The sequence below is a fragment of the Tachypleus tridentatus genome, chromosome 13, assembly GCF_004210375.1.
Source record: "Tachypleus tridentatus isolate NWPU-2018 chromosome 13, ASM421037v1, whole genome shotgun sequence".
In the NCBI taxonomy this organism is placed as follows: domain Eukaryota; kingdom Metazoa; phylum Arthropoda; class Merostomata; order Xiphosura; family Limulidae; genus Tachypleus; species Tachypleus tridentatus.
This window is the reverse complement of record NC_134837.1, coordinates 90,132,614-90,158,737: the sequence shown is the minus strand read 5'-3', so window position 1 is coordinate 90,158,737 and position 26,124 is coordinate 90,132,614. Positions and strand designations below refer to the sequence as shown.

General features: G+C 32.1%; 1 protein-coding gene and 1 long non-coding RNA gene across 2 annotated transcripts in view; one reads left to right on the top strand and one right to left on the bottom strand.

The window, feature by feature from the left end:
* The first annotated feature begins 879 nt into the window (after positions 1–879).
* On the top strand, positions 880–22,196 carry LOC143237388 (neuronal membrane glycoprotein M6-a-like). Its single transcript, XM_076476597.1, has 7 exons — positions 880–1,194; positions 2,506–2,659; positions 7,704–7,863; positions 10,644–10,797; positions 14,547–14,629; positions 17,855–17,920; positions 21,740–22,196. Exons 1-7 carry the CDS (start codon positions 1,179–1,181, stop codon positions 21,848–21,850), a joined length of 744 nt encoding a protein of 247 aa, XP_076332712.1. The 5' UTR covers positions 880–1,178; the 3' UTR covers positions 21,851–22,196.
* The window catches only part of LOC143237389 (uncharacterized), a 39,532-nt gene continuing 31,652 nt past the window's right edge, over positions 18,245–26,124 (bottom strand). The window contains exon 3 of the long non-coding RNA XR_013020047.1: positions 18,245–18,494. This is a non-coding gene — a long non-coding RNA (uncharacterized LOC143237389). The remainder of the gene's footprint in view (positions 18,495–26,124) is intronic.

Here is a 26,124-nt window from a genome sequence, read left to right as displayed (position 1 = left end):
AGGGCGAGCATGTTTAGCGCGACGCGGGCGCGAACCCGCGACCCTCGGATTACGAGTCGCGCGCCTTACGCGCTTGGCCATGCCGGGCCTATACTATCCTAGACAATATTAGTATTGCTTCGAAGAAGACAGCAAGTAAATAAACAATACAGCTTGAACTTTCATTGCGTTTAAAGCTATTACTTAACAGATATAAGACTAATTTCACAAATATATTAAGAAATGTAAGTTCTACATTTTGAAAATTAAGAAGAGCCTGTCATTAACAACTCTTGCGCCTTACTCATTTCACATGTTGAAGCTACGTAAGTAATTTAAACGACTGCTGCGTATATATTATTTAAATCATAAAATCACAGAACAAAAACGCCCAATATTTGAGACTACCCAGTCCTAATATTATATAGAACACTATTTTTGACTTTGAACAAAGTAAGTAACAGTACGATAAAATATGTAAATTAAAATTATAAATTAAATAATTGAAAACATACATACAGTCGCTTATAACTTTCTATTATTCGGATTTTGTTCAAAAGTTGTTCAATGTATATATTTATATGTTAATTTGCATAGTTTCATTCACAAGCTAAGGATTTCTGTTCATGAAAATCTACGAAATATATATATATAGCGACTAGACCACAACTACTGTGTTTGTATATCCCAGACGACTTGATGAGTCCTGGTATTAGCCAAAAGGTCTCGTCGACACTTGATATTGCAGATGCAATATGGTTGACGCACTATAACATATTGTCTTTTACTTTCGCTCATTGGTTCTTTGAATTACTTTGATAACCAACGTAGCTTTGTTATCGTCAGCAGATTTCCATAAGGATCAGAGTTCAACAACACACCACAGGACTTCGTTATTCGCTACATGTATTTTTCGTTTATCGTTTATTTTCATGTTGATAAAACATTGCAAACAACGACAACGGTTTCGTTTTATCATGTTTTGACACACTTTTCATTACATCTATCCTGTTGTACTCTAATAAGTTAAATTATTTTAGATTGTATTCTTTCATGTAATTTTATATACAATTTATTGTGTATACAATCAACATTCAGATGATTATGTGAAAGCCTAAGTTCAATACTTAGTTTTATTACTTATACAAGCACCAATTTACTCGAATGAAATATTTTAAGGCCTAACTAACCCTACAGTCATGATGTGTTGTAAAGGTAAGCCTTTATTTGTTTCTTGGTGTTATTTTCTTTCAAACAATATTTTAAAAACATAATAACTTAAAAAACACATTTGTAACATCAAAATTTTGAAAAGTAAAAGGTATAAAATTATTTCTTGCCATTTATATCCCTTAAGAACCACGTAGCTTGTATGACTGAAAATATTAAGGACTGTGTATTGTAAACATGAATAATATTTAATCAAAATATAAATTACTACATTGAAACAAATTTTTGCTGAATTTCTTATTTCACGCATGGAATATTTGAAATACAAACTTTCATCGTTTAACTACATTAATATACTTTAATATATTAGTTAGCTACATGAAGCCACAACCTAAAACTTAAGCCTAAAATACTGAACATTTGATTCTCCATGAAAGCATAGTATATGGTATATCACAACCGGTTCCGCTTTGACGTCATTCTGTCATTGTAACCCGACCTATAATATTTTTGTAACAAATTCTATTTAAGTCATATACAGCTACTTACCTTTTTACTTGGCGAATCCAAGAAATATATTTTTACATTTTCGTAGCAGAATCATGTCGTAAGCAGAATATTAGACATTTCTAAGATTGACTACTATGATGATCAATATATATATATATATATAAATCCACATTTAACTAGTAATTTGAGTTAAATTTTTCAATTTATTGTTGTTATTTTGAATTTTTCTATTAATTTTTATGTGGGTGGTGTTACATTTCAGTTGAGATATTCATGACTAAAGAAATTATAAATTCAGAAGTTCCTTATAAAATTTAGTGAAAGATACACAAAGTAAAAAAATTGGTTAGTTGTGTTATTATCTGTTAATCAAAACAATAAAAATAAGGCTAAATATTAGGTAAGTAACAGAAAATATATATGCTGATAAGTTTAATATTACGCTACGTATTTAGTTCAGAAACCTTCTTAAAATAAGCACTTGTCAAGCAGATCAGTAAAGGTCAACAGTTTACACATAAATCAAATACCTTGTTATACTCTCATTCTGGATAAATATTATTTCCATTCACGAGAAGGAAAGATGATATTACGATTTCATTAGTTTGATTTAAATACGATATTTATGCCATATATGCCATTTCGTTGATAAGAAACAATTTTCTAGTTATATGTTTCTTATGGTATTTGGATTAACTTTAAGTGCTCTTCGTGACTTTATATTACTGTTCTTAGGACATATTCAGAGATGTAAGTTTTAAATGTGATCGTAAGTAACATCTTTAAGATCATAGTACGTATTGTAAGCTGATCAATGAAAATTATTATTTCTTCCTTAACTTAAAGGATGTGCGAAATGCATGTTGAAGATACCATTTCCGTCAGTTATCGCTTCTGTCATGTGCCTCTCAGGATCTGGGATTTTCTTAGGGTCTGCGTATAAAGGAATCACCTTAACCCTACGGATGTACGAAGTCGTTTTTCAAGTAAAGGCTCGAGGGTATGAGTAGACAAAGATTTTTATGTATTTTTGTGTGTGTGTATATATATAAATATACATATCTTAGCGAAGATCTGTCTTTTAAAAGTAATAATACACTACAATATATAATACAAAGAAATAATTTAAAAGTGCTGTAGATGTAACTCCTTGTTTAAGCAACGAAATGTTTTGTACTTAAAACTGTATTTTGATCACTTTGTAAGTAGAATGGGTCATAACAAACTCCTTGACTCAACAAGATACCACTTTACTTGTATTTCATGGGATGCTTGTAGCAACTTTTATGCCAAAGATAAATATGTAACAGTCGGAAACACTTCTACATTTTTTATGTTAAACGAAATTCAATAATAGTGCAATACAACTTAATCATGAACAAAAGTTACTTGTATTTCTTTCACTTTTCCTGTAATATGACGCTTGCTATGGCTCACCCTATATATATATATATATGAAATATGAAATTAATATTTACATGTTTATATGTTTTTGTATTATTTTTCTAGTTGTGGCTGCTGTTATCTTAAAAATTATTTATACACGCTTTTTCAGTGAAATAAAATAAAAATAGTCACCTGAATATTTATAAGTATCAAAACCTAAACCTCGTAACTGGATATATACTAATATAAAAGTCGATCTTGTAGTTACTTATAATAAATCAAGCAAATAACTGGAAACATAACTTCACATACAGGCTAGTAGGTGTTCGACGTGCAATTTGCTGGTCGCAGGTTTGAATCCCTTCACCAAATATGCTTGCCATTTCAGCCATGGGGATGTTATAACGTGACAGTCAATCCCACTTTTCATTGGTAAAAGAATTGCCCAAACGTTGTTTGTGGATAGCATTGATCTTCTACATTCCCTCTATTTTATTGCTTCCAAATTACGGATAGCTGTGACAGATTGTCCTCGAACTGCTTTGCATGAATTTCAGCAAACAAATACACTTTACAGAAAATTATATACTTGAAAACGGCTGGTACGGGTAGAGAAAGCACTAGTAGAGGAACGAACAACGTTTCGACCTTCTTCGGTCATTGTCAGGTTCTTTGCACTAGTGCTTTCTCTACTCGTACCAGCCGTTTTTAAATGTATAATTTTTCCTACAAGTAGGTTTATTCGTCATGACGGACTTTACAGAAAAAATTAAAAACTAAGATATACTACCAAATTGAACAGTTGCTCTGTTAACTGGGCGACATCACAATGGACAGCTTTGTGGTTGCTGTGTAGACTGGAGTGGTTCGGAAAGTTGAGTTTCCAGGAGACTTTAGGGTCAAATCTACCCATGGATACAATCAGAATCTGCATACCTGATGGTGAGTAACTCTATCTGGCCGAATGCTAGGTTATTCCTCAGAGTCTTAATGGTTACAGAATAAATGAAGCTTTTTAGAACGTCTCCAAACAGATACGTTTTAAGTAATTAGCAGGCTATAATTCTCAAAAACTATTTTGGAGAAAAACAGTTAGAAGGATTACGAATTTAATATTAAGTAGAAAAAAATCATGATAGCAAAATAAGATCAACTGAAGTTTTGAATGATCAAAAGTATTTAAAAGTGTAAGTTAAAGTTATAATGGCTTAATTACAATAATTATTTGTCCTAAAATGTCCCTATAAAATGTGTAGAAAGTATTGCTGTGGTTAAGTGATATTTCTACAATCCTACATTCACTCAAATGTGTATTAAATGTGAAGAATATATCCCTTCTCTCTTTGGATGACTTGGTACCTCAGGTTTCATGGGTATCGTGCTTACCTGATTACATATCAAGTCCTTTATTTTCATTCAAAAGTTGCTTGGTAAATGTATTCTCAGTGTACTTGGTCCATCTGTATTCTGAAATTTTCAGGTATGTAATTCTGTAAGATCCATACTTGTGTGCAATGCCATACACACATGTTTATTTAAATATATATATATATATCTTGACGATACACATTATCACATACACCCATAACTGTAAACAGTCTATCTCCAGACAGAAGCAATATTCATGCTGTCACTGGAATATATGAGTTTAATAATTAAATATTCTACAGTAAAGTAAATTCATAGTCCCAGACAGTTGCCAGCCACTAGCACAAGTAGCAAGATAGTGTATCCCCATTTGCTAGTTAATCTTCTCATTGTAATAAGCATCACAAAAAAGTAAATGCAGGTCAAGCCAGTAAAATTGACATTCTGGTCAGAGAATGAACACAATTCCCTCATTGCACATGGAGGAGTTGTATATATTTTAGGTGTAAAGTAGGTGAATCTGATGAGTCTTCTGTTAATACTTGATTGGACTAGATGAACAATTTCCACAGAATGGCAAATATCATGTTTCTTCAAAAAATTACTCAGTACCTCGGAAAGCAAGGGTCATACTACTCTCTCAAATAAGCTTAAAAAAACCATAGCAATCCTTCTCATTCCTATAAATTAATGATATTCTAGACATTATATAGCAGGCCTAACTATGTCATGATCAAGCGGCTATCACCATATGTTTTTACGTAAGAATTAGAATGCTTTTTCAATCCTATTAATCTTGTGATCAACAGACTGACCTAAATTTGTACTAAATTAAGAAATAATCACAAAATGTAGTGCATGCGTTTGATGTAAAATATTATATGTTGGAAAGTAAGGAGCCCTACTTCCTTTTAACGATTCATCTCATAAGTGACCATCCTAACTATTAATTTGACAGTTTGTATAAACAGTAATGATCAAGAAGTTAGGGGGTGCATCTTGGTTAACTACCATAACTTTAACTTTATGGCGCCTTTTCTCCAAGTGCTTTATCATGCGATTCATCTTGCGTAGCCTCATAAGTACTTCTTTCTCCTCAGCTGAGAAAAGTTGATACCAAATAATACAATATTCATCTTCTCAATCCTCCGTATTGACCTGTGATTCCTTATCAATCTGATGCATGGGATGTTTTGTAGTAACTTTTGCTTGCATCTGTTTTATTTATTCCATGCATTTATGCATACAAAGCATTATATTGATACGTTAGAGTATGAGATAAGGACCTATAAAGACAAAATTTCCATGTTGCTGGCATAAAATAAAGCCATCTATGTTCTTTTGCATGTTAATGCAGTCATTACATATAGCAGGTGTTAATTCCATTTCGTTTGCCCAGGAGTAAGAAACGTCCAAAACATCTCCTTAATGGTTTGCATTTCACATGCTACCAAACATCATGCATTAGCATAAGTACGTATAACACCTTGATGACCTCTATCCCTTGCATTACACAACATTTGAAAACTATTTGGATCATTGACAATTAAATGAATTACAGGTTGAGCGCCATGTACCATTGATTGGTATTAATCGTACAGCACATTTTTTTGCCCTCATAACTGCTCAAATAAGTGCCACAGACTACGTATATCTGTACTAAATTTTTCATTCTGTGTGCTGGCCATGATTCATCTTGCTGAATGTCAAGGTGCACTCATGCTAGCTCCAAGTTCTTCAATTGCTCTATCCATAGCTTCTAAAACATTAATCATGGTATCCATTCACTAATTGAATTTTCTACTGTGTGGTTTAATGACATTATTGTAGAAATCGTTTAACTCCCAATGTCCAGGGACAATACATTTAAGTTATGTCCCGTATCACTGGAATTATAGCATGCGTTTGCTCACTACTGCTACGTGCACCTTCACTAGTTTATGCATGATGCCTCGACTGCTGGCAAGACGGCTTATGCTAAAGGACATAATATCTTTAGACTGGAAAGTTACCAAAGTAAATGAAAGTTACCAAAACCTGAAAAAATATATAGTGTGATTAAATAATTTCTAATAATCTTATAGAGGCCATCCCTACTAGTCTTGGGTTCATCAGACTGCACACCATCGTAATGATTCTCAGTCATCCATGTGTCTTGTTTATTGTGGTTAAACATCAGAGGAGTGTCAGATTGGCCATTTTAGGTACAACAGACTCCAGCAATTCTCATCTTCTGACCTATGGCTTCAGAAGAAGATGTCAAGGAAATCACAGTATCAACAAAAATCTGATATACATGAGAAGATTTCTCTGAAATTCAAAAACGCTCTCTGACAGTAAACTTTATTCAACACCTGACTGTTACTTTTATTTATTGTGGGAAATGGCATTTCGTCAAGAGCAAATTTTCCACTCAATAATTTAGAAAATTACAGGCGATTCCATTTTTCAAACAAGAAACAAATACTTTAAAAGCGCCCCCTTCCTACTCTGTTGTACTATCATGCTTAATGGGTTCCATATGTTTAATTACATTGAACCACAGACAAATAGGAGGTTTAAACAAAATATAGATTACAGAATATTTTTGAATCCTCTTAATTTTAACCTCGAATGAGTTTAAAGCAATGAAAAGACTGAACACAGTTTACAGCGAAGTGAAGCACTCTTTATTTCCAACAAACAATCAAAGCTTAAAGCTAGTTATCCTGTCCTTCTTATACTAAAGTACTATCAACAATTAAAACTGATTAATATATGCAATATATATAAATTATATATTATTAATATATGCAATATATTAATCATCATCATTATCATATTATCGACTTAGAGAATGTTTATATACTAAAAATAAAATTGTCACTCTTCTAAGGATGTAGCCGCTACCTACGTGACTGCTAATCACTCTAACTACACTGTGAGGGATATTATATTCTCAATATATCACGTGACTGTTAGTGAGAAATATCATCATTTATTTCTACACAGTCTCTTCTTTTTACCAGGATTTTTTTATTAAAAGAAAATGCTTGTGACACCATAGTTAACACTTATCTTGTCACGATATATGTTATGATTACATATGTTATAACAAGATTATCATGTTAAAATAAAATGTAAGATTTCAACGACAAACCTAATATTTACATATGTGTGTGTGAAAATAAAGATTCCAAAATGTTGAATATACGAGCATGAAAGCATGAACAGTTCGCTTGTATTTTGCAATTTAATTTTCCTAATACCCTATCTTTTAAAATTAACTAGCTTCTCTATTGTTTCTATAGATTCATAGATCTTCGACTTACATTTGTAAGCCTTTCACTCCTGGTGGCAATTTTGGGTATCATCCTGGTGATTATTGGTTTCCTGGCAACAGGAGCAACAAGAAATAAAGTCTACCGTGGATGGAAAGCTCGAATGGGAGGTCGTATTTCCTGTGCTGTGGTGAGGCATAACTTGTTTTAATAATAAATCAGAGATATCTCAACAATATGACTTTTGCTTAATTCGTGAGTAGTTTGTATAAAGATTCCTTCTCTGCATTCAGGGAGAACAGTACGTTTACTATTAACGTATAGTGGGGAAAGCTTCTCCCCTTTTGAGAGTGATTACTAATCTCATGTCTCCATTAGCTCAGCAGCTAGTCTAAGGGGTTAAAAAAACTAAAATTCGAGTTTTCATACCTACAGTGATCAGAGTACAGATAGCTCATTCTATACTTTTGTGTGCTTAACGAAAAAAACAAATAAACAAACTATCATTCATTAGATAAATGATGAGTTTTAACTCTTGGGAATTAATAGAGTAGATAAAAACTTATTAATATAACATAATATTTTGGGACAACATTTGGCCAGTTGGTCCATCTCGGTTGTTTAATCCTCTAAAATAAACTTAAAATATTAATAAATAAATTTAAAATACGTAAAACCAGCCCTTATTATTCTAATACTTTTGAGACTTTGTCTTAACACACTTTAATTTACTGCTTTCTCATTAGCCATTCCAAAGATCAATCACTCTGTTAAAAAATAAAATTGTCTTAATTGAAGATGATCCCTTCCCAGCGAGAATTCAGACCTACTGTTCTTTCTGTTAAGTAAGAAGAAACATGATGCATGAACACTATTCATTCCTTTTACAACCTTAAATTCCTCAAATATATCCAAAGTAACTTTTCTTTTTGGGAGAGAAAACTATCTGAGAGATTTCAACCTATCTTCTTATGACAATCCCTCACTCTTAGACATCATTCTAGTAAACCTTCTCTGAACTCTATCCAATAATTCAATGTCGTTCATAAGGTAAGGAGTCCAAGACTGCAAACAGTTTTCCAAATGTGATCTAACCAATGTCTTGTACAAAGAAGTTATGGCCTCTTTGGACTTGTATTTCATATTTATGCTCTACCACTAGCAACGACATATGACTAAACATATTCATTAACCATTACACGTAGATCTTTTTCTTTTATGACAGCATTAAGGTTATTCTCATCCACATTATAGTTATAATTCAGATGGGAATAACCTCTTCTATCATGACACTGTTAAACTTGTTTCCATCCATATTATTGTTACAATTCAAACTATTGTGACCTCAATGCATTATTTTGCATTTATTATCATTAAAACCCATTTGTCATTTATTTGCCCAAACCATTAAATAATCTAAACCCTTTTCTAAATCTGTAGCATCCTCTTCACAGCTAGGAACACCCAAGACCTTAATATCATCTGCAAATTTAAGTAATTTCTTGACTATTTATTCATCTATGTCACTCACGTAAATCAAAAAGAGTAAAAGCCCTAAGAGGCTTGAGGTACTCGACTTGTGACATGAATTCAGTTTGACTGAACTTCATTTGTAACCACCTTCTGCTTCCTTCTATCCGGTGACTATTCTATACAATTTGCTAACTCACCCTACACAGTTTTTACAAGTCTTTTATGTGGCATCTGCTCATATATTTTCTGAAAATCCACATTCACCAAATATAGATTTTAACCCTCATCTACATCAGCAGTATCCTTTGCACAGAATGCGAAGAATAAAGATTTGTAATTCAAGATTCTCCTTTAGTAAAAGTATGATGACTATCCAATAAAATTCTAAACTTTGTTAAATATTTTGAAAAGCATCTTTCCTCAGACTTTCCATAACTTTTCCCAAGATTAAAGACTAATGAGCCTTTAATTACTGGGACAATGTTTATCACTTCCTTTGAAAAGAGGAGTTACATTAGCTAACTTCAAATTCTGTAATACCTATCCACTATTCAACGACTGCCAAAAAATAATAGCAAGTGGCTCACATATTCAATATTTAACCTCCGTCAAAACTCTTGGGGAAATATTATCTAGCCTAGGAGACTTATCCTTCATTTAACATTCCAATGAATGCAGTCATCTTGTTCTTTCTGTCTTGTTTCCATTTACCAACTGTTGCATGTTTTCCTTCCGGAATTAACATAGCAAAATAATTATTGTTATAAAATAATAAGCTAAACTCACCAACAAATAAAGATTTTTGAGGTAATACTACCTTTGGACAACCTATATCTAATTGACCCTGAGAAAAGACATGGCTGTTTGAGAAACAATCCAATAACTTTTATACTTTGATCCCGAACCCCTTTAGAATATTTAGCATTGTCTAAAGCGTCAACCTGACAAGATTGTTTGAGATTAACTCAATAGGATGTAAGTAATTAAGCAACAGAAATAGGGTTACGTTCAATTATGAACTCCTTAGGATATAGTTAGGGTGCTTTACTCATAGTCTGAGGGTCGCGAGTTCGAATTTCCGTCACATCAAACATGTTCGCCTTTTCAGCCGTGGGAGCGTTATAATGTGACGGTTAATCTCACTATTCGTTAGTAAAAGAGTAGCCCAAGAGTTCTCAATGGGTGGTGATGACTAGCTGCCTTCCCTCTAGTCTTACACTGCTAAATTAGAGATGGCTAGCGTAGATATCCCTCGTGTAGCTTTGCGCGAAATTCTAAAAACAAATAAACAAAACAAGCTGAAATTGGCCCAATAGGCTTGGAGAAGCTAGGGTGCAAAGAAACACACATTTTGCATTTATATATGTGTATATTATAATTGTGGTCGTAACAATTATAAGTTAGGTTAAGCAGCTGTGTTTGTTTTCGTTGTTATACAAATATGTTTTATCCCATAATATAATATTTTTTGAAGATGATTAAATTTTTCTTTTATAGTTCCTGGTGATATCTTACTTTGTGCAGATCGGATGGATTGCTATTCTGGTGTGTTTAACCGTTATACTTTTTGTATTCCGTGTTAGTTGGGGACTGTGTAATAACCTAAACGTCACGGATGCAAAAAAACAATGCATCGATCTTACACAATTTGGTATGTATTGTAGAGTTTCAACTTTTACAATTACTGTAAGAGTATGTAAAAATGTGAGAAAATTTAATAATTTCACAGCAGTTTTGAAATTATGGTAATATTGTAAAATCTGTTTAGTACTTTTAAGTTAGAAGCGTCGTTAGACTATTTAACTAAAAGTTAAATGTTTCAACGATATGACTGTTCACTGTCTTAAAGTTAAAGATAATAGTGCACGTTTGGTTTCTGTGTAATCTACTGAACCAGGGATCCAATTGTGCTTAAGGTAAAGTGTTCTGAAATCCCTATACAATTACAAACCCACAGCGGTAAGTCCGAAATGTTGTAACTTTAAAAACCGAATTTCAAAAACTTGATGGACACAGCACATGTGAAGCATTGTGTTGTAATAACAAATACTATACAGCACAAATTACACAAGATCATATCTATTGATATCATTGATATATTTTATTTAAATAAACGTTTCAATTATGGAGGATCAAAAATTAAACGTGATATTTAATTTGAATTTACTGCCGTAGAAATGTAATTACATGTAAATAATAACCATAGGTAAAATTATTCGACTTTCACAAAGTTCAGCAAATAAATGGCTACCACTCTCTTTAATTTTTATGAACCAAATGACCCTGTTTCTCCAGTTAAAAGGAAATAAAGATATTGTATATTTCCAAATAATTTCGTACAAACGAACATCGGTCGTTTTTTTATTTTCATTTTAATTGTTTCTCTTATGGAATTGAGCACGAAGTTTAGGAGTTATCTCAAGTTAAAAGATATCTATTTAGCATTAATGAAAGAAACCAATAGCAGTTTGGTATGATGTAAGTTTTATTAGTACTTAAACTTATTTATTTGGGTGGTTAGAATTTTAACAAGACATATTCATTTTTATGTGTTTGTTCAACATAAACAATAAAACAAAAACAGATTAAAAAAACATCTAAAATTTGTTCTTAAAAGTTTTCGATAGAATGGATATCAGTAAGGACCTAACTTAATCAGTATGTAGTTTCGAATAAACAGTTGGACAAATGTGGTATCAGTTGTGACAGATCATCGTTAGCTTGCCAGACTGTAAATCCGAGAGTCCAAAATTTGCATATCTTTGTTGCAAAATCGCGCTCTGCACCTTGGTACCTTGGTGCGTCATAAGAAGGACAGCCAAATCAAAAATAATGCATTATTGAGTTGGCCTTAAATATATCTTGAGTAAATACTTTGGAGGTGATAAAATGGGATTTCGATTACGTAACTTTATGTATGAATATTTGCTTCATATTCAGGACTAACTGCATTCTAAACACAAAGAACTGTAAGATAAAATTAACCCACCTCCCAAAGCTCTACTTACCTCTTCATAGCTTTCAACACCTCCTTGTATCGAAACCAAATGCAATTTAGTCGCGTCTGTGGTAGTGATAAGGTTTCTTAAATCCTAAGAACAGTCATGCAGATGGTTTCTTTTGGCATAACACACACTGTTCCAGTTCTGCACTTCACCTAGAGCGTTTTGACAAAAATGTGATTGTGTGGTAGCCCCAATAGTCTGTACCAAAAGACAACAAAGATGTGATTGTGTGATAGACTCTATAATACTTTGTATCAAAACACAACAAAGATGTGATTGTGTGATAGACTCTATAATACTTTGTATCAAAACACAACAAAGATGTGATTGTGTGATAGCACTAATAGTTTGTACCAAAAGACAACAAAGATGTGGTTGTATGATAACCTCAATGGTTTGTGCTAAAAGACAATAAAGATGTGATTGTGTTATAGCCCTAGTGGTTTGTACAAAAGACAACAAAGATGTGATTGTGTTATAGCCCTAATGGTTTGTACCAAAAGACAACAAAGATATGATTGTGTGATAGCTCTAATGTTTTGTACCAAAAGAGCAACATAGGATCATGATTTTCTGTTCAGGCTACTGGTATCATTTATTACAAAGTGTGTAGGCTTAATGCTGTACACCTTCTGCCATGCCTCATATAGTTTGCAGCTTCTAAATTTCTGGAGACCAAATCCTATATCCTAAAGCATTCAGTTGAAATTTGCCACAAATTAATGCATAAAGTGTACAATTTTTACTTGCAAGTACCAATTTTGCATACCACATAAGACCATTTCAAATTACATCATGCCGTTTTATCTGTAACTACTGTGTTAAATTACAATTTAAGTGCATGTTACGAATAACAAGTGACATACAAAGTATCAACAAAGTATTTTGTTGATATTGTTTATGAAAGATCCTTTTGAAGATTACCAACAACTGTTTAAACCACACTTCCATCCATTGAGATGCGATGAGTTATTTAAGCTTTTGGTCACATTCAGCTTTTAAAAATATTGAAATTAGCTTATGGAAACAAATTTGTTAAATTAATAATAATATATATATAAAATGTCAATAAGAGTCACCTGACGATACAAATAGGAAGACACTGGAATATCAGTTGTTTCATCTCCTTTTCTTTTTTAAGTTATTCTACTGATTTCGTTTATTTCGAAGGTCACTCTTCAGGTAATAGTTTTACTAAAAAGCTGAAACAAAATACATACAAATAATAGTAAGCCTGCAGAAGTAATTGGTTGTGTAAAGTCAGTAGGAAATATGAAATAGTAAAAACAGTTACTAAGACTTGTAGAAAAGAGAAAGTACAAATATGAAATTATAGGATAAAAAATTGTATTTCTATTATAATAGTTTTACTAAAAATATAATTAGAATAAATTTTGAATTTGAAATGTATATTAACTAATTTTACTTATTTTTTAATATTTTTGACGTCTTAATGTATACATGAACTGTATTATATATTTGTACATTTGGAAACTATACGTATTTAATTTAGATTATTTATGCTCAGTTGAAAAACGATATTCTATGTATTTTGTTATAGATTTTCAGTAAAACTATTTCCTGAAGAGTAACCTTTGAAGTCACAAAACTGATAGAAGAAATTAATAAAGTAAAAGAAAAAAAACCCTCTAATATTCCAGTGTTTTCTTACACACACACACACACACACACACACATATATATATATATATTAAACCTAGCTATAGATCCTTGCTTACAGATATCGAACATCGTGTTGTAATTTAAACAGTTGTTTCAGCAATAAAGTGTGGCAAACGTGAGATTTGGTGATATCTGTTATATGTCAATATAAAATGTGTACTTAATACGTATATCTTTCGCCCCATGCCCTGGAGGGTGAGTAATAAGTTTACGAACTTAAAATGCTAAAATCTGGCATTCAGTTCCTCGCAGTGAACAAAGTGCAAATAGTACATTGCGTAAACAACAGCAAACTTTAACCCAATTATTAAGTTGTTTTTTTTCAAAATATGAGAAAAATATTCATGTGTCACCTTACATTGTTCAAAATATTCATGTGTCAACTTACAATGTAAGCAATTTCTATTCTATGATTCATTTTATTTTGTGGGAGAAAATAACCAGGAGCATTTTTACCAAACGCCTTTTGGACCTGCAGTAGAAACTGGTCAAGAATAAATATTTCAGGATGAGAAATACCCATAAACTGTAAGTCTAAAACAAATAACACGTATGCTAAACAATATCCTGTTGTTTTTATTTACCACAGTTCTTACTTTTTACTTATATACTACTATATACCATTACATTAAAGGAATATCACAAGCTTTGATATTCTGCAAACTGCATTTTGTTAATTATCGTCTTTAAATTATCCATATTCTTATTACAGATTTTATGTTTCCAAATGGAACAAAATATGAAAATCTGTTGATCTGCTCAGAAGGAAAGATCAAAGAATTCTGTAAAGACTACGTAAGTTAAACTTAGAACTGTAGATTACGCCTTAGTTTAAAAAAGAATCTTCGAAACGGCTTTTACATATTTTCATAATTAATCAACAATTTGTAAAATGTGTAATTTCTTTTGAAATCTAAAATGTAACAAAATTTTCTTATTTAAAGGAATAGTTTTTTTTATAAGTTAGGGCATTTTAGTTCTGTATGCTTTAGATAATTAGTCCTGCCATCTACATTATATTTTCATTTGTTTTTTGATCCTAGCAGAGAAACGGATCTATATAACAAAAGCAGTTACTAAAATTATTACAACTCTTCCCCAAAAAAAAAGTCAGAAAATTGGTTATCTGTGACATATAAATAATGCGTTTTAAGTATATAACCTTGGAATATCATTTACTGTTGATAATTTATGGTTGTGTAATGAGCCATCTTGATAATGTAATTATATCACAATTTAATTTTCTTTGTTTCAGGCATATATCTTGGATACCTGCAAACCAACGCGATTTACGAAAGTTTTCATGATTCTTTCTTTTGTTTCAGTCTCCATCAATGGTATCAAAGGATTGTCAGTGCTGAACTCCAGTTTTAAGAATGAATGGCTCTTGTAATTTCCGTGGTTGATTTCTTCTATTTGTATTTATGTAAACGTTTCAACCTTTCAATGGTTGTAAACATAATTTAACAAGATTTGTGGTAGTAAATTAAAACCGATTATTTGTGCTTATAAATCGTGGTTTATTAAGTTACTACCATGTTAACATAATTTGATTTTCTACGCAAGCACAAGATTTATTGTAAGAAGTATCGCTGTCTTTTAATACTTTACATCTAATGTGATTCAAGAACTTTTTATAATACAACTTTCAGAAGTTTTGCACCTGGTCAGTAACACATTTTGTCAAAGCTTTAAAAATGTGTTTGTCGGTCTTTTTTTTTCTTACTGCCAAATAATATAAGAATCTGGAAATGAAGTTAAATCCAGAGCACTGGCAAAGTATTCATGGGTTTATTAATTGTTATCAGTGATACGAATCGAAAACGACACTACGTCATGATATTACCTTACCACTTGCCATGAGTCTGCGAAATCCATAGTCGTGTATCCGGATCTGATAGTTTAATATACTGAAATTTCTGGACTCTTCGGTGGTGGATTTAAAGCAAGATGTGAGATTTGTTTTAACAACGTTTTGAAAAGTTTGAATGGCTCAAGATTGACTAACTGTAGGTGGGCGAGGAAATATTCCACAGTAGAACATTTTATAGTGTTTCTTTATGTTTTGTATTATGTTACCTATCGATCACCAGTCACTAAGAATTTACCTTCAAAGGAAATGATCTCCTTTTCTCCTTGCATCTTGAGGTTAACTATCTGTTTGTGAACGTTGCTGGTCATGATTAACACTACAATGAAATTCCCATTTGAAGAACAAGCAAATTCAGTGGGTTTTGTTGCCCCATCACTGTTATTATTATTATATATATATATAGCACTCTCAAAATGTGTTCAGACAAAGTCAAAAAGTAGTTTTCAGGATACTTTCAAAGAGCAATAGAATTTAAGTCATAGATCAAACATCAAAATGTTATTAGTTTTCATATTATATTTGGTACAACAGAAACTCAGTGAAAGTGCTTGAGTTCAGCAAACAGTTTTTCAGGTATTGTTGCAACATATTTAATCAAAGTGTCTTTTGAGATTTTACTCCAAATGTCTTCAATACACTCCTATAAAATTTCTTTGGAAATAACTTTTGATTTGTAAAGTTTTTGATGTATCAAATCCCAGATCTTCTTAATTGAGTTGACACCATAGCTCTATGAGAGCTATTGAATCATTTGAATGACTCCAGCAGCTTCTTTCTTAGCTAAGTAATTGCTGTATAGTCGGATGAATGTTTGGGAACATTACCTTCTTGACAGTGGAATTATTTACCAAGAATACGCAAACCACTGGGTATACCATGACGAACCAGTAGCTAATGGTATTTGGACTGATCCATTGTTCAATTTATTTTACAAATATCTCCTGTCGCATCAGCATAAAAAACACTTACAAACCATCACATTTGTCTCCCTCATGCTTCTTGGTAAGTGCTATTCAATGAAGTAAATATATTTCACCTTTCTTCCATCAGACATTCAACCTACATCTTGAAACAGATATTTCAAACTTGGCCTCATCCGTTCATAACACCTTCTGCCAATCATCAACAGTCCAGTTTTTGTACGTTTTAGCACATTTCAGTGTTTAGATAATATTTGAAGCTCGAAGTCTGTCATTTGGTACGTGGTTTATCTCATGCTTGAGATCAGTGGCAGTTCTCCTTCTGCGTAAACGAAGATACTTAACATCAGTATCAGTAAGTTTAGGCTTTCTGCCTTTCCCTTTCCTATTTTAAAATTTACCTGTCTCAGTCTTACAACATAGGGTGTACTTGACAGTATTTGGAGAGCATTTCGAGTTTGCAGCAATTGTTGGATAATCCAGCCAGCGTCACTTAAAGCTTTTTATACGAAGTCTCTCCTCTACTGACAAATTATTTATGCTTTGTGGGCTGTGGTATGATAACAAAACTTATTATATAATGATAAACACTGTGTTTATCAAGGTTTATTTGTGGAGTGCTATTAAATTGATTTCTTCGCACATATACTGGTACCGTATGCTAGCTCCTTGCTAGCTTTTTTTTTTTTCTATATAGTTAAGACAGTGCATGTGATTTACCATGACAGTTATTTGATACAATAAATTTGATCACAATGTACATCCACGCAAGGATCCCTATACATGCCCTTGGTACAAGTATATGGTAATTCTAAAGAGAAATAAGTATTCTCACCCTGGATCATTCAGTTGTCAATAAGGATCCGTCAAGCATTAACATAGTGTAGAAATTTTCATTCTGTAATAGCATGGAAGAATTAGCCTTATGAAATGGTAAGAATGACAAAATATTCTCTTGTTATAACACTTTTGCACAGTACTGTATGCATATTTCTACACGAGTCTAAAACAAAAGTGTTTATTTGTTTTATGTCTTCAAGTTCTCCAGTGGTACATGGTATGTACAGTTTGAAATTACCAAACTAATTCAGATTTTTTTTAACAATATGCTGCTTTATAAGTTAAATCGTACACCTTAAACATAATCTTTGTTTACATTCTATAACAACGTATTTTTAGGTTTAACTCCCTATAAAATAATAATAAATTCATATGTTTTGTGCTTAGGTTGAACAGGCAGTGGTGATGTACATTTTGGCAACTGTAGCTTGCGTATTAATTATTATAAGTTTGGTAAGTTTCTCTTTTAATATTTTATTATTTGCAGTTACTAAAGAAAACTATTTTCTTTCTTTTTATATTTAATAAAAAACGTATCAAAAATGGTCGTACTGTTAAAAATTACATTTGTTTACAACTAGGAGCGATTATTTAAGTTATTTCGCAGCAGAACGATCATAACTTTAATTTTTATTAAAAACTGAAAATAATAACTCCAGTCTCGAAGTCTAAGTTTAGCCTGTACATAACATATTCACGTTTTAGTATATCTAGTTTACACTCACTTTCAACAAGTTTTATTTTAAGAAATATTTCTTAAACATATTATTAGTCACTTATGATTAAAAGTGCTCTTGGCTAAATATAAAGGCATCTTATTTTGAACTTCGTAATTGTTATATAGAATTACATTTATTTGGCACACTGGTCAATGTTTTAAAAGAGGAAAATAGTTATCAAAATACATAACAAATAAGATTTTGCAATTAATATGGTTTTCTTGTGGAATGCCCCTCGCTAGTACAGCGGTATGTCTACGGATTCGATTCCCCTCGGTAGGTTCAACAGATAATCCGCTGTGGCTTTGCTATAAGAAAAAAAACACACACACACCCTCGTAAAGTTTAGCGTTTCCTATATTTTGTGTTTTGTAATTGAACTGCTATTAAAGTATTCTAACCTTATCATTATCTGAAAAATATGAGAAATATTTTGAAAATGAAAATAGTACTTAGCTGTTTGGAGCTATATTAGCTACTTCAAGCTTTACATATATGTGTATTATGTTAAAATTGAGAAAAACAAAAATGAGCAATGTCTGGTTAATGAGAGATAGCTAACTTACATCATGTAAGCTTTGACGACAAAGAGGGTAAATTAAAGTTATATAAACCTAACATTTCCTTAATTTTAAATTTCATATTCAACACTATAGTTAAATTGTTACTTTTTAAAACTGTAGGGTTTTCTTACTTGAGAATATTTTTAAGAAGCAGAAAATACCATTACCCATAACATTAAAATAAATTTCCTTTAGCTAACGAAAAATCTGAAAAATGATTATTTGTCAAACTTTACTCGCGATATCTGCAAGCAGTTACATTCCTCATACAGTTGCACGTAATAACTTTCGTCTATTCCAAGTATTATAATCCTTTACATTTTGTCTGCCAGCCAAGTGATAGTCCTTTCAATTACAACCAGATTAGCTTTACTGTAACATAAAATTAGTAAAAATAATATTGAGGAAAACAGCTTTTTTCTGACCGTAAGAAGGATAATAATTTAAATTTTGTCTTTATCAAGAAAACCATTTTAACGAACTTGTAGCTCCTATTTTATATTTCTATTAATGTCAATAAATAATTTTTTTTGCATTTTTAGTCTCATTTTGACTGATCTGTTCATATCAAGTATAAACTTAACACTCATACTTGAGAAACAAACGTATGTTATTATTAGTTGCTCAGTATACACATTCTAGTCTCTTTCGGGAGAAATATACATGTAATTAAATATATGTAAAGAAAATTTTAAAAAGACAGTAGTGGTATGATGCAACTGCGACTTTAGACAGGTTAGATGGCGTTGTTGCAAAAGCAAAATACGAAGTCTTACTCAATTGCAGCATAATTTTTTTCCATACCTTCATCATTCAAATTAATAGAACTTTTTTTTTTAATTTCGCGCAAAGCTACTCGAGGGCTATCTGCGCTAGCCGTCCCTAATTTAGCAGTGTAAGACTAGAGTGAAGGCAGCTAGTTATCACCACCCACCGCTAACTCTTGGGCTACTCTTTTACCAACGAGTAGTGGGATTGACCGTCACATTATAACGCCCTCACGGCTGGCAGGGCGAGCATGTTTGGTGCGACCGAGATTCGAACCCGCGATCTTCAGATTACAAGTTGAACGCACTAACCCACCTGGCCATGCTGGGCCTGTACGCTGTGTAATAATGTCTGAATTAGGAGTCGAACGCTTTAATACGCTTGGCCATGCCGGGCCAATTAATAGAACTAAAATAAAACTTTTTTTTTTTAATATGACAAACTATAATGCAGTAATGGTTATGTAAAGAACCACTATAAAACCAACAGTAGCTGAACAGGTTCAGTTAAGGTGGCCACTTTTGTTTAAATTAACTTTGGGCCTTTACTGTTCGGTCCATGGTTGTACGTAGAAATGTGAAATTTACATGCATCTAACTGTGCATATATACATATATATGTATATAACCGATATCAATTCACGCACTTACATCATATGATTAGGAATAAGAAAGATTACATTGACTGAAATGACCGAGTCCGTGTACATAGAATTTCTAGGGGCCAGCACATTCTGTTTGATCAGTTTCTCGATCGTTGCTTGCGGATTGGTGCAGTATTCGAATACCACATGGATCTTCTCGGATATGGAAAAAATTTTGAAAAAGTATTAAACGATTGCTTCTTTTATTATTTAAGAACTTTTAAGTATTTTATAAGTCAGTGTAACTGTTACATATGGCCTTGACTGTCTCTCTTAAATAAATAGTAATATAAGAAATACATGAGTTACCATATTATTGATAAAATTCTTAAGTTAAAACAATAATCCATCCACATTTTGCTTTCTTACAAAATCTATTTATTATACATTATAATTATTAGTTTTTATAAATATAATGTTTTATTCAAAATAACTATTTCAGTACTTTAATCGTTAATCAAATTTCAGTGTAAAGTAATGTAGATGAAGAAAATAAATTATAATTCTAAACTTAATAATATTGTGAATGACAATACAAAATTTCTTGTATCAGGAAAAAAAAAGATCCTACAGAGACTGGAGAAACAAAAATTATAGTGTTACTTATTATTATTGTCATGATTATATTTTGCAGAGACCGGCATAGCCATATGGTTAGTGCTCTTGACTCGTAATATAAGGATCACGGGCTCGAATTCTCGTCCTACCAAAACCCACAACCAACTCTTCGGATACTATTTTACCAAGGAATAGTGGGATTTATCATAACATGTTAACGCCCCCACGGATGAAAGGGCGAGCGTATTTGGTCTTTCACTGCTAAATTAGGGACGGCTATTGAAGATAGCTTTATTGTGGCTTTGCGCGAAATTCAAAACACACAAAACCACACACTGTGAACATTTTTAACTGAAATGTTTAGCAACCTCAGCTTAAAATGTAATTTTTAATTGAAAGTTGTGAACAGGTTGAAACGAATTCTTTGTTCCAAAAGGTCAACCTCAAAGCTGCAAAATATAGGGCATTAATACTGTTTTACTGCTCTGTTTCTATTGATATGCAACAAGTCAGTATATAGTCCGAAAGTTATACATTGACACTATGGATAGACTAAGTTCTAATGTATTTTTAGCTTTTTAATTCTGTTTCTAAGGAAAGTACGTCTTCATACACCATCTAAGGCCTCACACTGTATATGTAATCATAGGTTAGATTATGATACTGTGCATAACATACATAATAATATACAATATGACACTTTGACACAATTGCTCCTTTGAAATACATGTTATTTTTCAAACTTTTCAATACCCAGCTCTTTAAATTATTTTCAGCTTGATAAGTATATTTCTTCAAGTTATGGAAATTTCAATTTATTAATAAGAATGATGATTAAATTGTATTTATTTCAATTTCGAAGTCCAGTTAAAAGAATTAAAATATAAAAGCTTTTGTACAGCACCACCAAATCCTTCCGAAACGATTAGTCAGTGTATGTATTGTTGTCATGTTAATAACTTAAGGTGTTTAGCGAGATGAATTACGATCATGTATAAGAATTCATGTTTCAATGTTACAGATTCACTACAGCATCTCTCTAGTGGCCAACTATACAAGAATCAAAAATACGGAAAAGTTTGTTAATCAACAGGAATTACAAAGTCTTCAAGATGGCGGATCCATAAAGTAATAAGAAAGAACTTTTATTTAATAGATCTAATTATCTACAATATAAAGTTTTTCAAACATAATATGAACTTTACTAGCCAGTTAGACCAAATAAAGTACTACCTTCTAATATCAAAAGTCATTTTAGCATTTAACATCTGAGATATATATCTGTCCAATTATTTCACCAAGATATTATATACTCTTGCGTACCTCGCTTGAAATGTATGAAGTAGTATTGTCAGAGATATTCAAATGATCCACATGAATAATGAAAACTAATTTCTTCTTAAATAATTTCCTTTAGACTTTATATTTTGCACTGAATCGATATGGCAGAAAATTAAAATAATTCTACTTTTAAAATACTTTTGTGTGACAGTTATTAATTGTGTGAGAACAGTTGACTGTATGAATCTGAAACTGACATACTGAAATATCAGAAGTAACAACTTTTAACGTTTTATGACGTTAAGAGGTGTAAAAGTAGTGCTGATTCAAACTATTTCAAGGAAATTTTAGTATTTTAGTTGAAGAAAAAGCAAAATATATTTTATTAAAAGTAACTTTAATATTACTGTCTATTCACAAACTAATTATTGCGAATAATTATTTTCAATTAATGTTGTAGATCTGCGTCCTTCTTTTATCTTGTTTTTAGCACAAACTTACATACTGAGCTATTTCTGTCCACCGAGAGGAATCGAATCATAGATTATTGCGTATAACTTTGTAAGTTACCAGTAACCCATAGGGAGAAAACACTCTTTATTGTAGAAGAAAAATCAAAAACGATTTTTTATCAATAAACTGAATAATGGTAAATACACTGAACACAAGTAATCGACATCGAATTAATGCATTTAATTGTCTCACATTTTTGCACCATTACAATCATACATTTTTTAACTTAATTATTAATTTGAAAATAAATATGAATTAATACCCCCCTAGTAGATCACCTGTACATTTACGGGCGTCCAAGATTTAAATCCGCGTCTCAATTCCCGGGGGTCAGAGCTTACATACCCTCCCCTTCTGGTATAGCAGTATGTCTGCGAATTCACACCGCTAAAACCGGATTTCGATACATATGATGGGCAGAGCACAGATAGCCCATTGTGTAGCTTTATGCTTAATTATAAACAAACAAACAAGCAAAAACCTTCTTTGATAGATTGTTTAGGCAGAGTATTCAGAAAGACGAAAGGCGGAAGACTATTGAAACGTCGTCCTCTACACTTGTGTGTCCACAACAAGCATTTGCCGTCCATTCTGCAATGTTTCATCAAGCAAAAAGCTCACATAATATCTGAGTGATTTTAAGCTAAGTCACAAACACCCAATTTATTTTAATAAATCGCCATCTACGAATACTTTTCTCCAACAGATCTAATGTTGTAAAAGGTAAATGTTATTCTTTAATTTTCTGCTGAATTTCTTTTATGTATTAAGGTAAAAAAATGTTATGTATTTAAAAAAAAACATTGTAGACTTGTAAACAATCAAATATAAACTCCATAACATATTTCCATAACTCATCATAATAAAATTAATCTTAACACAGTACTTGTTATGTCATGTTATGTCACAGTACATTGTCATGTTAAATGTAAATCTCATAAACCTCATAAAGCATGTCGTTTGAATATATAATCTTATTTCTTCAGTATCACTCACAGTTCCGCTACTCTCGCTCGTTGAACTGTCCTCATCACTAGAACTTGTCAGATCTGTGTTAAAAGTAACTGTTCTAGGTTCGTTTAGAGTAGGTTCGAATTGATATGGCGCTTGGAGACTATTCTTTGTCGATTTTTGCTCATAGAAATGACTAAGTGATGTGCAAACGGTATGTACTCTAGGAGAGTTAACTCTGTTCATTTACGTACTTAATAAATAGTTCTCTTTTTTTCATCACATGGGTTTTAGTAAAACCTACACTAACATCACCTGTGCTTTAATAACAACCACACTAACATCACCTGGGTTTTAATAACACGTGCGTTAACATCATATGGGTTTTAATAACACCTACATTAACTTTACCTGGGCTTTAATAACACCTACACTAACATCATCTTGGGTTTAATAGCACCTACACTAACATCACATGGGTTTTAATAACACGTACGCTAACATCACCTGGGTTTTAATAACATCTACATTAACATCACCTGGGTTTTAATAACACGTACACTAACATCACCTGGGTTTTAATAACACGTACGCTAACATCACCTGGGCTTTAATAACACCTACATTAACATCACCTGGGTTTTAATTACGCCTACACTAATATAACGTGGGTTTTAATAACATCTACACTTTAGTAGAAGCAATATCTGTGGTGACATGATTTGAGATAGTAAGATAAAGCAAGTTATGGAATAGGCAAATTTTACAAAATTCTGTCAAAGCATTCTCAAAAGATGCTTTAATAATAATAAAAACGTTAGGGATGGTCTGAAAATCAGAAAAGATGGGTTGGGATACATTACAAATTAGAAAATTTGCTTTCCCATTTATGGTAGAAAGTTAAACTTTAGTTTATCAAAATTTTTAAATGAATATGATTTATAGAGTTCACAAGGGAAATCCACTTTGTATAGTAGTGCCCTTACTCCATGTGCTTGTATCATAGTCAGGTTCCACTTAAGTTGTGTTTTTTTTTGGATATGTTTCACAGCTGTTGTCTCTAGAAGGAGTATTTTCTGTTCTTGTATTTATCTATCTTCAGTGTATTTCCTATGTTTAATTTTGGAAAGTCCTAAAGATTAAACTATCCATACTTTTACTCTGAACAACAATTATGTGGAAAGTATCTGCTCACTGAGAGGGATAATGATGGATAACGTTATTTTTTATGTATATAAGTAATAATCTTTCATTTTAGAACACAGTATCTGAAAAATGCTCTGGGAATTTAAACCCATCTTTCTGTTACCTGTAACTATTGTCCAATACTTTTGTATAATCATCAGATCTGGCTTACGGTTTTGTTGTGATTTTATGTAGTTCTCTTTCTTCAGCCCAGTCAAGTTATCGTTTCAGTTTTAATTCTGCAAGAGATATTTTGCCTTTTCTCCAATTACCTGAGATTATTATCCCATCTGTGAAGTTTATCAGTGCTTCTTAAAATACCACACTTACAAAGGTTAATAACTGTTTATCGATTGACATTATGTGAAAGAAAGAACTGTAAGGGTGTAAGATTAAAGAAAATAAATTCGCCAAATATAAAAAAAGGTGTTATTGTTTATATATAGTTTCTAAACGTCGCATAAATCATACAACTAACTTTACTTTGATAAAAATATCCTTTCAATTAATCTTTATGAGATCGATTTAATCTAGTTTTATAATTACCGAAGAAAAATAGAAAAAGAAACTTTCGAACAAATCTTTAATTTCATGATAAACTGGTTTCATGGTAAAAGAACAAATTTTTGTTCCCCTGTGAGACAACGGCGAGTTTACGGACTTATAAAGCTAAATTCTGGTGAATTAAAAAATGCTTTCTTGCCATGATACAACTCTAAACACACTAGTTTCTTGCTATATTTTATAGCTACAGTAATATTAAACTTCCTATGTTATGAAATATTTCTACCTCACACTTATTTTTGTTTGCAGCTTTTTCTACCGCGAGTATGAAAATGCGATTTTCAGCCTTCAAACTTACAACCGAGCCACTCAACATTTGGCCATATAATTTCCGAATTTGTGTATTTTTTAATCTGTTGCTTAAAAGAAGTGTCAGTTCTAGAAATGTAGGTCTGGCATGGCCAGGTGATTAAGACACTCGACTCGTAATGTGAGGGTCACAGGTTCGAATACCCGTTACACCAAACATGCCTGCCCTTTTAGCCGTGGGGCGTTATAATGTGACGGTCAATTCCCCAATTCGTTGGTAAAAAGAGTAGCCCAAGAGTTGGCGGTGGGTAGTGATGAATAGTTGCTTTCCTCTAGGCTTACACTGCTAAATTAGGGACTGCTAGAGCGGATAGCCCTCGTGTAGCTTTGCGCGAAATTCCAAAGACAAACAAACACCCTTGCTACGTGCGCGGAATTTTTGCGAACAGTACACTGTATACAACCCACTCGCATTTAACTGCCAGAGGCGAATAGTACCTATACAACGAATCAGTGGTTTAAAGGTAGCATTTTTCACGTCCTTTAATTTCATTATTTGTTAACATCATTGAAAACATTTAAACGTCACCTATAGTAACCCATAAAATAAATCAAATATAGTAGTTATAACTAACTCTAGCACCACAGTGGCACAGCAGCACG

Bases quoted from the DNA above. Each gene is read 5' to 3' on its own strand.
- LOC143237388 (XM_076476597.1), top strand. The intron at 7,864-10,643 runs GTGAGGCATAAC...TTTCTTTTATAG, and splicing joins GTCGTATTTCCTGTGCTGTG to TTCCTGGTGATATCTTACTT. The intron at 17,921-21,739 runs GTAAGTTTCTCT...TCAATGTTACAG, and splicing joins TATTAATTATTATAAGTTTG to ATTCACTACAGCATCTCTCT.